This window comes from Hemiscyllium ocellatum, chromosome 6, assembly GCF_020745735.1.
Source record: "Hemiscyllium ocellatum isolate sHemOce1 chromosome 6, sHemOce1.pat.X.cur, whole genome shotgun sequence".
Lineage (NCBI taxonomy): Eukaryota > Metazoa > Chordata > Chondrichthyes > Orectolobiformes > Hemiscylliidae > Hemiscyllium > Hemiscyllium ocellatum.
In genome coordinates, this window is record NC_083406.1 from 107,823,933 (window position 1) to 107,839,827 (window position 15,895).

General features: G+C 41.5%; 1 protein-coding gene across 1 annotated transcript in view; it reads right to left on the minus strand.

Annotated features, from left to right (window-relative positions):
- oca2 (oculocutaneous albinism II) overlaps positions 1–15,895 on the minus strand; it is a 539,836-nt gene that overhangs the window by 385,184 nt on the left and 138,757 nt on the right. Inside the window, exons 5-6 of the mRNA XM_060826999.1 lie at positions 11,503–11,560; positions 7,846–7,918 (exon numbers count right to left, since the gene is read on the minus strand). Coding sequence (XP_060682982.1) covers positions 7,846–7,918; positions 11,503–11,560 — 131 coding nt within the window. The remainder of the gene's footprint in view (positions 1–7,845; positions 7,919–11,502; positions 11,561–15,895) is intronic.

The window sequence follows — 15,895 nt, forward strand, 5'->3', positions numbered from 1 at the left end:
CAATAGGTGATCAAAGTGAATCTGATATTTTCTTGTTTGAATTATCTCTCTTAAGCTTCTTGGCTTTCTGTCTTTTTCTCACTGAAGGAGGTAGTGGGAGGGGGTGATGATCTCTGTCTCCAGGGGCTGTATTTTTCTTCTCTGCTGTTCATGACACTTTAGGGTGACACTGTGGCTCAGTGGTTAGCACTGCTGCCTTATAGCATCAGGGCTCTGGGTTTGATGCCATCCTCAGGCAACTGTCAGTGTGGAGTTTGCACATTCTACCCATGTCCACATGGGTTTCCTCCCACAGTCCAAAGAGGCCCCACTGAAGCCTCCTCCCACCCCTTCTCAGCTAACCCCATGTTCAATAGCATATATTCAAAATGTTTATTTGCAATACCCTGAAATGCATTGATCAATCAAGAGGGCTGCCTCATCATTAATAATATTGAGCATCTTGAGTTTTGTTGGAGTTGCACCCAGCCAGACTAGTGTTAAGCATTCCATAACATTCATGTTGTAACCTGGTAAAGATATACATGAAGTTAAATGAAAAATAGTTTAAAATATATACAGTTTCTGGACATTTTGTTGGTCCCTGTAGAAGTGTCTGGGAGAATTCCAATGATTTTTATCCAATGCCCCTGGGCCCACTATATGTCAAACTCCAATCTGTCAGTCATTTTCCCCTTGTTCTCCCATGTATTCATTAACCCACCTAGCTCAGTGGAACTGCTGGTAAACACTACGCACCTGCATTCGGTATGCTCTAATGCAAAGACAATGGAACAGGAACCAACCAGGCAAGAGAAGACTCACATGTTTGAGCACCATGAGTGAACAGGAGCAGACCATCCAGATCTGGCACCAAATAAGAAGGGCTCCACCTCTGAAGGTCAGTCCAACAAAGACGAATGTTCACTGATAAGCATTAGCCATTCAGAATACTAATGAAACAAACTTGATTAATTTCTTTGAAACAATAGAGAACATTCATGAGGACAGTGTGGTTGTTGTGGTTTTTGTCAAAGGTTCAATCATGCGATGCTGGGCCAGCATTTATTGAACACCTCTAGTTGCCCTTTAAAAGGTGATGGTAAGCTGCTTTCTTGAACCACTGTAGACTGTTTGGTGTGGTAGACCCCAATGCCATTAGGGAGGTGTTCCGGAATTTTAACCTAACAACAGAAGGAACTTCAATATATCTCCAAGTCAGGTTTGGAAAGGAATTCACAGGTAACGATGTTACTGTGCATCTGCTGCCCTTGTCCTTGTAAATGGTAATGGCCATGGGTTTAGAATGGAATGATTCCTGAAGAAGGGCTTATGCCCGAAATGTCGAATCTCCTGTTCCTTGGATGCTGCCTGACCTGCTGCGCTTTTCCAGAAACATATTCTCAGCATGGGTTTAGAATGCACTGTCTAAGGAGCTTTGATGAATTTCTGCAGTGCATCTTGTAGATAGCATTCATAGCTGCCACTTAGCATCGATGCTGGAAGGAGTGGATATTTATGGATGTGACACCAATCAAGCAGACTGCTTTGTTCTGGATGTTGTCAAACTTCTTGAGTGTTGTTGGAATTGTGTAATTTTGACAAATGGGGAGTATTCCATCACACTGCTGACTTGTGCCTTGTACAGACACAAGGCTTTGGGGAGTTAGGAGATGAGGTACTCACTGCAGGACTCCAAGCTTTTGCCCTCCTCTTGTTGTCACAATATTAATATGGTTAGTCTAATTCAGTTTCTGGTCAATGGTAACCTCAAGGTTGTTGATAATAGAGGGATTCAGTGATGGTAATGTCATTGGATATCAATGTCAGTTGTTGTTAATTTTCTCTTCCTGGAGATGAAACGCCTGGCACTTGTGTGGTGCAGATGTTATTTGCCATTTGTCATCCCAAGCTTGGATTTTGTCCAAGTCTTCTTGCATTTGGACATGAACTGCCCCAGTATGTCAGGAGTTACGAATAGTGCTGAACATTGTACAATCATCGGTAAGCGTTCCCACCTGACTTTATGATGAAGAAAAAAATCACTGATGAAGCAATCAACGATGGTTGGGCCTACGATACTACCCTGAGGAATTCCTGCAGTTAAAAGAATTGTTTCGGTAAAAGAAGCTGTTATGAAAAACTCCAAGCTTTTTGTGGTTTATCCAAAAGCTCAGTCGGTAAATCATAGCCCAATATTCTAAAGGGCAACATTGATTAAAAAATTGGCTAAGGGACCAAGAGCAGAGAGTGATGGCAAAGAATTGTTTGTCTGAATGAAGGGACATATACAATTGGGAAACACCAAGTTTGCAGATAACAGAAAATATTGAAATGTCATAAACTCCAACGAGGACGTAAACAATCTGATCAACTGGATAGGAATATGACAGACCAAATTTAATACAGAGAAGTGTAATACGTGTTGGTAAGAAGAATGAGGTGTGTGAAGTGGACCAAAAATTTAATTGGGAGCAGGAATAGAGGATCCAGGAGCAGAGATGAACAAATTCTTGCAAGTTGAGAAAGCAGATAATATTGAATCCATTGTTTTATCAATAAAGGAAGAGAGTGAGGAACCCATGCTAAATCATAAAACACTGATTAAGCCTCAGCTGGAGGATTGCACTCAGGATGTTGCAGAAGAGACTAACTCGAATGGTATCAGGGATGGGGCTCTTTATTTCAGCGGAGGGATTGGAGAAGCTCAAGTTTATCTCCTGAAAGCAGAGAAGTTAAAGACAGGATTTGTTACTGCAGTTCAAAGCAAGAATAGAGTTAATAGTGAAAGCATTAGTACTGAACTTGGCTGAGGGTGTTAAAAGACACATTTCTGACAAAACATTTCATCTTCCACTCATCAAAGCATTTCACCAGAAATACCAATTCAAAGAGAAAATAACATTTTCACACAGTATAAGCGCTGTCTCCCCTTTACATTGATAATGTTTGCCAAATCCTGATGCATGCACAATGAAAAGCTTCATGAAAATGCACCTCTTTTCAGCAATACTGAAGTAAACAAAGAGAAACTGCAGAAAGGTTGAAAACTAGAAGACACCAATTTAAGGTGAGCAACAAAAGCAAACAGGGGTGACATGAGGAAAAATTACTTTCCGCGGAGTGGTGTGGCTCCTGGAAGGCACTGCCTGAGAGGCTGCCAGAATGAGATTCATGTAATAACATTCAACAAAGAGAAGAGAATAAAGGGGAAAATGGTGGTGGACTTGGAATGACATTGGGCTAGTTAATCCTGAGGCACAAGACAATTAGAATCCCTACAGTATGGTAACAAACCCTTCGGACCAACCAGTCCACACCAACCCTCTGAAGAGTAACCCACCCAGATATTTACCTCTGACTAATGCACCTAATACTATGGGCAATTTAGCATGGCCAATTCACCTAACCTGCACATCTTTGAATTGTGGGGGGGAAACTAGACACCCAGAGGAAACCCATGCAGACCTGGGGAGAATGTGCAAACTCCACACAGACAGTCACCCGAGGCTGGAATTGAGCCCAGCTCCCTGGTGCTGTGAGGCAGCAGCGCTAACCATTGAACCACCGTGCTGCCCCTAATGAGTTCAAATCCTATGATGGAAGCTGATGGATTTTAAATACAGTTCATAAATCTGCAGTAACAATGACCAAAAGCTATCAGTAATTGCCAGGACACATGCATTTGGTTTAGTCACCCCCTTGACAGAAGCAAATCTGTTGTCTTTACCTGCTCTGGTTCCAGACTGACTGCAATGTGATTGACTTTTAGCTGTCCTCTACAATGGACTAGCGGGCCCCTCCATTCAAGTGCACTTAGGGATGGGTCACAAATGCAGGTGTTTTCAGCAATGTCCACATGCTTTGAAAGAACCACAAAACATACTTGAATGGAAAATACACCTAATTAGCTTGTGGGAAAAGAGCAGGGCACTGGAACTAATTAAATAGTCCTTCCAAGGAGCTGGCACAGTCAGAATGGCTTCCATCTGTATTGCATCTCTCCACAATTCTACAATTTCCAATTGCATCGCCAATGCACAAGCTTCAATCACAGCACCAGGTCAAATTAAAATTACAGCTGTCACTGGCAAAGCAAAGTTATTAAAATAAGAATAATAACGTTTACAGATGCAGCAACTGTCACAAGAGCACACATCCAGGAATAGCAGAGTTGGCAATCTCCATACAGCAAATGAAACAAGAAGTCACATTACCTGGTGCCAGCGTTTCCTAACAGTGTGCACATCTGGCAATATAAGCCATCAGCGTCACAATTGTTCAATTATTGTACTTCATGCTTGCCAGGCATCAGCGTTAGTGACACTGAGCATCACATTAAAGTCCTTGTAGAGAGATTTAACATCTTATTTATAGATTGTTTTCCCAGCAGATCTAAAAAGGCTGCTGAAACCAGATATAGATGTTCAACCAATCACCTTGTGCAATTAATTTGGGTTTCCCAAATATAACTGTTTGAAAGGCCAGGCGCCAGGCAACTAGAATTGCAAAATTGGTTGCAAACACCCCCTGAGGTTTCAAATCCCAAACTAATACTTTGGCAAACTGCTCGACAATGCACATTTTAGACTTGGGCTTTTTTTTAAACCAGCGCAGTCTGTCATTTTGTAGTATAGCTGGGAATTTCTCACTTTCCAAACGCTGAGCTAAAAACAATGTAAAATTCTCTCCATACGTTAGAGTTGGTGCAGTAGAATGCGAAGAAATTATGATTAAACTGATTGTGTGGATCCAAATCTATTTGATGGTTTGATTACACAGGTAGAGCAAGAGCAACATATAACCTCCAATGATTTTCTGTACGTAAAGGAGACACAGTTGAAGCTGATCTTCTGTAAGATGACTCAACATCCACTTGCCTTTTGCTATCCTTCACCTAAACTCTTGGAAAGATTAAATCACCACATTGCTGATTACACTGTTCCTTCATCATTCAGACTACAGTGCCTTCACTGAGTTTTCTTTCACCCCAAAGATGTAGTACTTTTTAGATTCCTGCATTGAACTTTATTAGATATTTGTCCGCCTACTTCCATAAACCTATTTGGTCCACTTACAATCGTGCTTTTTTTTCTTGCAGCTCACCACCCCCACAACTTACTATCATTAGCAAACTTTGATATCAATTATTTCATAACTCTGTCCAAGTCACTTTTGTAGAAGTAAAAGAAAAAGGCATTGTCTTCTTTTTATATGGAATACTTGCTACTGTGCTGTAAAACTGCACAAGAGGATCAACTACCTGTTACATAACTATCCTATTCACCTTGAAGGAAATAGAGTGGCTTGTAACAATAAGTTTACACGTCAGACAACAAGTTGAAGATCTATCCCCAGCACACCCTAAATGCATTCAACAGCTTTGGTGTTAAAGTAATATTTTTAACAATGGAAAATGCCACAATTCTTCTAAATATGGCCCATAGCACAGAGCTGCTGAGTACAAGTGCAAGCAGGAAGGCAGGTTGGTTACTGAGATGGTCATGGATCGGTGGAAAACAGCAGGCAGCAAATATTCTAACTGGAGTGGACTGTCCGGTGTGACTTCCATCACTCGCAGGCAGAAGTCAGGTCAGTTCCAAAACATTTTCATCAATGATCCTCCTTGTGAAAAGATCAGGTGAAATGGTGAGACAACTTTTGCAAGTTTAACTGACAAATTGAGAACTGTCCGAAAGTTTAGCCAGTGTTTCCAGTGAAAGGCAGAATCCAATGACCACTGATGTACGCACACCAGATGCTGTTCTCTTCTAGTGTGGAGTTCTAAACTCATGCAGTCATAAAGCATGGAAACAAACCCTTCGACCCAACTTGACCCAATCAAGTTTCCCAAACTAATTTAGACCAACTTGCCTGCATCACTTCCCTACCCTGGGGAAAAGATCTTGACTTTCACCTTACTATGCCCCTCATGATTTTATAAACCTATAATATGGTCACTCCTCAGCATCCTACATTCCAGGAAAAAAAATCCCAGCCTTTCCTTATAAATCAAACCTTCCAGTCACAGTAACATCCTTGTAAATCTCTTTTGCACATTTTCCACTTTAATAACATCCTGCTTTTAGGAGGGTGACCAGATTTGTACACAGTACTCCCACTGTGGCCTTATCCATGTCTTGTACATAGAACAGAGAACACAGAACAATACAGTGCAGAACAGGCCCTTCGGCCCTCAATTTTGCGCCGACATGTGAACTATTCTCAGCTCGTCCCCCTACACTATCCCATCATCATCCATGTGCTTATCCAAGGATTGTTTAAATCTCCCTAATATGGCTGTGTTAGAGGCAGGTAGGGCATTCCACGCTCTTACCACTCCCTGAGTAAAGAACCTGCCTCTGACACCTGTCTTAAATCTATCACCCCTCAATTTGTAGTTACGCCCCCTCGGACAAGCTGACGTCATCATCCTAGGAAAAAGACTTTCACTGTCTACCCCATCTAATCCTCTGATCATCTTGTATATCACTACCAAATCCCTCTTTGCCTTTTTCTTTCCAAAGAGAACAGACCCAAGTCTCTCAGACTTTCCTCCAGACCAGGCAACATATTGGTAAATCTCCTCTGCACCTTTCCCAATGCTTCCACATTCTTCCCAAAATATGGCGACCAGAACTGTACACAATATTCCAAATGTAGCCGCATTAGCATTTTGTATAGTTGCAGCATGATATTGCAGTTCTGGAATTTAATCCCTCTACCGATGAAACCTAACACACCATATGCCTTCTTCACAGCACTATCAACCTGGGGGGCAACTTTCAGGGATCTATGTACCCGGACTCCAAGATCCCTCTGCACATCCACACTACCAAGAATCTTTCCATTGACCCAGTACTCTGCCTTCCTGTTATTCTTTCCAAAGTGAATCACCTCACATTTAGCTGCATTGAACTCCATTTGCCACCTCTCAGCCCATTTCTGCAGTTTATCCAGGACTCCCTGCAACCTGCAGCATTCTTCCAAACTGCCCACTACTCCACTGACTTTAGTGTCATCTGCAAATTTACTAATCCATCCACCTATGCCTGCATCTAAATCATTTATAAAAATGACAAATAGCAGTGGTCCCAAAACAGATCCTCGTGGCACACCGCTGGTAACCAGACTCCAGGCTGACATCCATGACACTCAACTCCTGCACTCAATGTTCTAAGTGATGAAGGCAAGTACGCCAAATGCTTTCTTCTTCACCCTGCCTATGCACATTGGAGATACAGTACGCACTCTCTCCACATCCACTTCACCACCATAGCACCCCTGCAACCACCCTCCCCCCCCACCCCACCCCAAAACTTTGGGGTAGCCAAAGTTAATGAATTCTTAATTTCAACCTTTGTACCTCACTTTATCATATTTCTCAGTAAGTTGACAAGGAAGTCTTGTCGAGAGACAAAAAACCTGCAGATGCTGGAATCCAAAGTAGACAGGCAGGAGGCTGGAAACTCACAGCAAGCCAGGCAGCATCAGGAGGTGGAGAAGTCTACATTTCAGATGTAACCCTTCCTCAGGACTGGAGTTCTGAAGAAGGGTTACACCCAAAACGTTGACTTCTCCACCTCCTGATGTTGTCGAGCTTGCTGGGTTCCTCCAGCCGCCTGTCTGTCTACTAAGGAAGTCTTGTCAGCCTTGCTTAGACCAAGGAACATCAATGAAACTTGCAACAGGGATGTGAATAGAAAATTAAAACAAACATCACCAAACCATATCACAAATCAATCCACCAAAGTTCTTCAAGTATGACTTTTAATTTAATTACACTGCAATTACAAAAGATGCCCATCATTTTGAATGTTACACATGCTGCAAAATCGAATCAATAATTATATTGGAAAAGGATACGTGTGTTTTCGAATGGTGAAACAGCTACCATTTGTCTTCTATTCCCAGGTCCTGGATAAGAGCTAAACAAAACCTGAAATAATTACAAAATGAAGCAGTTGTAAACTATTATCATTGCAGCTCAAAGTTCAACAAAATAGCTTATATTTATATGGCACCTTTAACATCATAAACTTCCAAAAGTGCTTCACAGGAATGTTCTACTTCATGCTCTTTTGTGCCTGGAGGTATCTGATCCACAGCACTAGTCAAGGCAGGGGGCAGGTGCCAAGTCCATTCGAGCTGCAACAAGGATCAAATCCATAAGACCATAAGGTGTAGGAGCAGAATTAGGCAATTCAGCCCATCGAGTCTGTTCCACCATTCAATCACGGCTGATGTGTTTCTCAACTCTATTCTCCTGCCTTCTCCCCATAACCCTTGAGCCCATTACTAATCAAGAACCTATCTCTTGCTATCTGAATTACATTGGCCTCTGCAGCAATGAGTTCCACAGATCCATCATCCTCTGGCTCAAGAAATTCCCCTTTATCTCAGATCTAAAAGGTCATCCCTTCACTAGTGGAACCGTCTTCTCCACATCCACTCTGACCAGGCCTCTGAGTATTCTGTAAGCTATGCTATTGGGATCCATCTGATCCTCACCAACCAAATAAGCCAAGCAGAGAGCCACTAATGAAGAGAAACTGGTACAAAATGGCAGGTTTACTCAGAGCACAAAGACTCTGAAACATTGATTCTCTAAGTGGCAGTATTAACGAGACTGAGAATGTTACACTTGTTCATGTGGGCAGATCAAGACCCGGGTTCAATTCCTCCCTCGGACAACTGTTTGTGCGGAGTTTGCACATTCTCCCAGTGTCTGCGTGGGTTTCCTCCCACAGTCCAAAGATGTGCAAGTCCGTTGAATTGGCCGCGCTAAATTGCCCGTAGTGTTAGGTGCATTAGTCAGGGGTCAATGTAGGGGAATGGGTCTGGGCAGGTTGCTCTTCAGAGGGTCGGTGTGGACTTGTTGGGCCGAAGGGCCTGTTTCCACACTATAGGGAATCTAATCTAATCAAAACAAATGATAGAAGGATATCAAGCTGAATACTGACAATCAACTTGAATTTGGACAGTGGGCACGGACCAATCAGACCGGTCAGAATGTTACATGAGGTAGATTTTCACTTCAGGCCTCATGAAAAGCCTCCTGTCTAAAGCCATCGAGAATGACCTAAAATGTGGCAAAGTGTCGAGACACCAACAGTGTTTCTCACAGAAGGTCCCAGCCACAAAGGAAGGAGGATGATTGGTAATTGAAATAACTCCACAGGGATCAATATCCTGTCACCAGGTCACACTTTATTTACATGTGCATAGTACACAACACTAACCCAGCTAATTCAGTGCTGGTTCCTAGAGTTAGCAGAACCCCTGATACTCCTGTTTATCTTTGTCAGCCAGAGCTCCCTGATTGGACCAGATTAACTGTCCCAATCAGGGTACTCATATTCTATGATTTCCACCTGCTGACCTCATTCTAATCACTGGAGTAATGACACAGATATACAGAGATTGAGGTAGGGGGCAAGGGAGGAGATGAGGGAGACTCCTAGAGCATGGAAGGCCAATGGATCCTAGGGAGCTTTCCTGCTCAATTTAACAAGAAAGTTATCAACTGAAAATTACGTTTATAAACCCTTCTCATCATATTCTGGCTTCTTCCTGACCTTACACTGTATGTGAGGTGTGAGGATTGACCCCCTTGTGGATCGATCAAATGGGGAATTAAAATGTTGTTGTGATGCTGATGGCTTCATGCAGCCAAGAATTTAAGAAATAAATTGGACCATTGTTTGCCTGCAGTGAGAATTGCAGCTAACTTCAAAGATGAAATGTCCACAGGAAGGGAAGGTCTGTTTCTGGGCTGAAATCTAGAATTGGATCATCTTAACCCACCCCACAAACCATTTTCACGAGCTCAGAGTTAAACTGTTAACTCGATTTCTCCTCTAGTGGTGCTGTCCAATCTCTTGAGCATTTCCTATACTTTCTAGTTTTATTTTAGATTCCCAGCGCAGTCCTTTGGGCTTACGCAGATGTTAAGCTATTTATTTAGCTTTCAGTAAGATAGCAGAGAAATTAATGTAATTCATAACAAAAGCCATTAATACTTGTACTAATTCCACTTTGTTATTTAATAGATATCATATAGGCGCCATTATTACAGCAGAAGAAATAATGCTTTATGAATTAACATATCACCAGCAGTAATTTCAAATTTCTACCATGTGGAGGAGCCAGTATTTGACTGGGTTTGACAAAGTTAAACATCACGCAACACCAGGTTTTGGACCAACAGGTTTATTTGGAAACACTAGCTTTCTGAGCGCTGCTACTTCGTCAGGTGAACAAAGCTTGTGATCTCAAATAAACCTGTTGGACTATAACCTGGTATTTTGTGACTTCTGACTTCAAATTTCTAAGCCTATTGTTATGATCCCACATGATAGTATTATAAAGCAAGTCAGATCCCAGAATGAAATCTGGGTTGATAGATCATTTTTAAAAATTTAATATGACAGTCTTTTGCTGAAAACATAAGTACACAGGCTGATTTTAACAATAAAACAGAAGGTTATAATACAAAGTAAATCTAAAACTGAAGAGTAAACAATGCCATCTAAACATAAAATAGGTTAAAACATTTCAAAATATATGGAAAACAAAGTCCCACCTATTCCCTACCATCATCATTTTATGGTTAATCAAAATCCAGAGACATTTTCCTGCCTTATCAAATTTCTAAGTTTAACTGAACTGCATCTTCTCAGTTGTTATCCTGTGAGCTGTTTCCCTTTAACTACTCATAGAACTGAGAACTTAAAATCATAGAGCTGTACAGCATGGAAACAGACCCTTCAGTCCAACTTCTCCATGCCAACCAGATATCCTAAATTAATTTAGTCCCATTTGCCAGCATTTGGCCCATATCCCTCTAAACCCTTCCCATTCATATACCCATCCAGATAACTTTTAAATAGTGCAATTGTACCAGCCTCCACCACTTCCGCTGGCAGCTCATTCCATACACGCACTACCTACTGCATGAGAAAAGTTGCCCCTTAGATCCATTTCACCTACCATAAGACACCTATTTTGTATATCCAAATTTCTATATTGCTCCTTTGCTGGAATTAAGACAGTCTTTGTTTTTGCTCTGGGTGCCATCACCATTTGTTCCACTCACTCCTCCTCCCACTCAATCAGCAACATTACACTCAGGCCCTGAAGAAGATGTGGCCTGACCTGCTGAGTTTCTCCAGTGAGTCTGCCGTATTTTGTTTTTGCTTGGGGCTCTGGATAGCGCACACAGTGACATTACCATCAAGTCACCATCTGCCTCCTTCATTAAACCACACAACATTTTGCAATTCTATATCACTTTTCACACAGTAAAACATCATAAAGGGCTTCACAGTAGCTCTATTGGACAGTACAAAGAGACAGTGAATAACCTCCATTTCCAAGTTATAATGCCCATCTGACAGCAAGTAACAGTGGGCTTGATTAATTAGGCTTTGCACTAGATCACTGTTTGTACTCACGAGACAGCATAAGTGAAAACTTTGTACAGCTATCTCTACATGAAAGAACGGGAAACAGATCACCTACTGAGCAAACAACAACAAAGATGAAGAGGCTGGAAATCTTCATAACTCTTAAAATGCATCTGCAAAAAAAAAACAAATCAAAGAGGTATAAATATAGACACAAATCAACATTTGAGCATATTTGCTTAATTGACTGTGATTGACAGTAATACGGTTATGATTTGACTTTCAAGGGAGACACAATCATAAAATCCTCACATTATACAAACATAGAATGATTATTCTGATCTAGAAACATAGAAATTGGAGGTGGCCATTCAGCATCTTGAATATATTCTATCACGTAAGGAGATCATGGTTGATATATAGGGAAATCAAAGGTTATAGAGAACAGCAGGAAAGTGGATGTGAACAATGGTGGAACAGCCATGATCCTTCTGAATGGCAGAGTAGGCTCAAGGACCCAAACAACCTACACCTGTTCCTATTTGTAATGATCTTATTAGAAGCTCCACAAATGCACCTTCGCCCTTCATTCCTTACTCACCTAAATTTAACTGAAATCCATCAAGCTTAGACTGAACATTACAACCATTCTAGCACTAATTGCCTTTTGTCAATAAGAGTTTCAAACGTCAACACACATGTTTGGCAAAATTACATGACTTCTCCAAGGCAATTTAAAATTCATTCATGGGATATGGATGCCACTGCCTGGCTCAGTATTTATTGTCTGTCCCCAGTTGCCCTTGAGAAAGTGGTGGTGAGCTGCCTTCTGGAAAAACTGAAGTGCATTTGCTGTAAGTGGAACCACAATGTCACTGGGAGGGTATTTCAGGATTTGGACCCAGTGACACTGAAGGTACAGCAATATATTTCCAAGTCAGGATAGTGTGCAGCTAGAAGGGGAACTTGCAGGTGGTGATGTTTACATGTATTTGCTGCCCTTGTCCCTCTAGCTAGCAGCCGTGGGTTGGGAGAGTGCTGCCAGAACAGTCTGGGAAAGGTTCTCCAGAGCATCATGCAGATGGTACATACTACTGCTACTGAGTGGAGGTGGTGAAGTGAGTGAATACTTGTGGATGTGCTGTCAATCAAGTGGGCTGCTTTGTCCTGGCTGGGGTTAAGCTTCTTGGTACTCATCAAGCCAAGTTGGAAAAATGCCATCCTGACTTGTACTTGCAGATCATGAACAGGTTTTGGAAGTCAGAGAGAGAGTTGCTTGTTGTAGGATTCCTAGCTACCAACAAATCCTTGCAGCCACATTATTTACATGGTTGGACCAGTTCAGTTTCTGGTCAATAGTAATCCCAGGATTTTGATTCTTTGAAGTTCAGTGATGGTATTGCCATTAAATGGCATGGGGTAATGGTCAGATTCTCTCTTATTGGGGCTCGCATTTGTCTGACATGAATGTTATTTTCCAACCCAAATCACTCCACAACCAAACTTGCTGCATTTGAACATGGACTACTTCAGTAACTGAGGAGTTGTGAATAGTGCTGAACAGTGTACAATCTTCAGCAAACACCCCTACTTCTGATCTTATGATAGAGTGAAGATCATTGATGAAGCATCTGAAGATGGTTGGGTTTAGGACATTGCCCTTAGGAAGTCCTGGAGAGATGTTCTGGAGCTGAGATGACTGACCTCCAACAAACATAACCATCTTGCTATGAGCCAGATATGATACCAATCAACGGCAAGTTTTGCACTGTCCTCTTCCCATTGACTCCAGTTTTGCTGGGGCTGCTTGATGCCACATCCTGGTGAACATTTGTTGCATTTCCTTTACGACAGTAACATCTCTCCCGAGATGAGAACAAAACTACATGCAATACTCCAGATGTTTCTAACCAAGCTCCGCTACAGTGAAGCAAGATTTCACTACACCTGTAATATCTACCTGCCAATGTGAGATGGCATTCACTTTACAAATGAGTGCATAGGACCTATTGAATAAGTACAGAGCATTGCTCCTACAGGGTGGCCTACATGGTACTTTATAACATCACTACCCCCTCCCCCACCACATCACGCCACCCCACCCCACATCACCACCATGTCCCAAATATAGCACATGGAATTCAAAGCACAGAAACCAACTGTTTAGCACAATTGGTCTCTACCAGTTCTAATGACTCATTCAATTTGAAATGTTAACTTTGTTTCACCATCTCTACAGATGCTGCCAAACCAAGTGAGTATTTCCAACACTTTGTGTTCGTATTTCAACTTTCCAGAATTTACCATACCACAAAATCTTTTTTTTAAAACCAGCACCTACGCGATCAGGAGTGTTCAGTTCATTCGAATGATCCAGATAATCAAGAGACACGCATAACCACAGTAAACCTAATCAAGTGAAGCTCCAAGATATCAACATCCCTCAAAAGATTCAATGTGAAAACATCAACCCACCTCCTCAATTCAATGTAAACCAATACAGTAAGTAATAAAAACGTAATTCAGGGAGTATACACACCACCGTTAAACTTTATTTACAAAATAAATACTCAGACATTGCAGTAGATCGAGGTATTTGCGGTATATTATTTCTGCCAGTTTATCAAGCCGCTGGTTAAAACAAAATTTTATTGTTATCATGGTCTCTGCCAGCATTCTGCAATTTCCTTTATTCCTTTCTCCTTCATGTGATTATTTAGTCTGCCCAAAAATTACATGTAATCATCTCAGCTACTCTTTGTGATAGTGAATTCCAATTCCTAACCATTCCTGAAGTTAAGGTTTTTTAGTGACTGTGCTGTAGTATGGCCATTATTTGGATTTCCCCTCAACTAATAGATTTTCTACATCTACTCTATCAGCATCTTCATCAAATCTCCATTAAACATATTAGTAAGGTTAACTGCCATTGGGGAAACTAATGAAGAACATCAAAATCAATTCCTCAAGCCTCAAATATCTAGCTTGTCACTTCACCTCAGTATTCCAAAAGTGAACAAAATTTTAAGTGTGCCCCAAGGTTCTGAGATCTGCCGGTATATAATATAAACAATTGAAATTGTACACATTCAATCATAGAAGTGCTACAGTGCAGACGGAGTCTATTTAGCCCATTATATCTGCACTGTCTCTCCTAATAAGCAATGTATCTAGTGCCTCTCTTCCGCCTCTTCTCTATATCCCTGCACATTCTCCCTTTCCAGATAAAGCTTTAATTCCCTGTTGAAAGCTCCACCAGTCTCTCAGGCAACGCATTCCAAACTTGAAAAATGTGGTGCTGGAAAAGCACAGCAGGGCAGGCAGCATCCGAGGAGCAGGAGAATTGGTGTTTCGGGCATAAGCCCTTCATAAGCCCTTTGTGCATCTGATCTCCAGCATCTGCAGTCCCCACCTTCTCCAATGTGTTCCAGACCTCAACCTTTATGTGAAAATATTTTTCATTCTGTCACTTTTTGCTTCTTTTGATAACTAGCTTCAGTGTGTGTCATCTCATTCTTGATTGTCTCATGAGTCTGACAGCTCCTCCCTATATTCTCTGTCACACGATTTTCAGATCAACAATCAAAACTCCTCTCGGTCTTCTCTTCTCCAAGGTAGACTGCCCCAATTTCTTCAATCTATCTTCAAAACCAATGCTCCTCATCCCTAGAATCATTCTGGTAGATTCACAGATGAGGTGAAAATTGGCAGTGTGGTAAACAGCGAGGTTGATATCGACGGGCTGGTCAATGGAAAATAGAATTTTATCCATTTTGGGAGAATTAAAAGGCAGGAGATGAATGGAAGGACCCTAAAAAGTACAGAGGGACCTTTATGAGTATGTCCAAAAATCCTTGCAAGCCACAGCATAAAGTCATTTAGAAGGCATTGCCTTTTTCTTATATATTTAAAAAAAACTTGAAGCTAAGAATTTTGCTTTAATAATTGTGGCCTTTACCTTTTGTTAATTCAATTTTCTCTCTTTGCTCACTCATACATATGCACAACTGCAGTCTGAAACAGCTCAAAAGTTGGTTACAGATGCTCTCAGTTCGACATCTTACTTTGTCCTAGGGCACAGGATGTATTCCTAGCAGTTTAACCAAGTCAATATGTTCATCCCATAGCCAACTCCTGCTGCACAAAGGTTCATTCTCATTTTGCACTTACTGAACACTTCTCACTGGCCCCCACCCCCATCCAAGCTCTCCCTTACCTTAACACAATTATAGCTTTCCATCACAGCCTGCAGCTATTACATCGAGGAACAAGAAAATCTAGCTCGTGACACTTCCTTGCTGATCCATCTCTCGGTGGAATTAAAGCTGCTTCAGAATGAAATTGGTGAAATGTGATATTCAGCAGTTATTTTCAGCTTGGAAGTCACAGGACTGTTCTCCTTACTGACATCAAAAACTATGTGTTCAAAGATATTCAGCATGTTCCTTGATATGGAGCAATAAGTATCTCACCTCCTGACTCCACAAAACCTGTCCACAATCAACAAG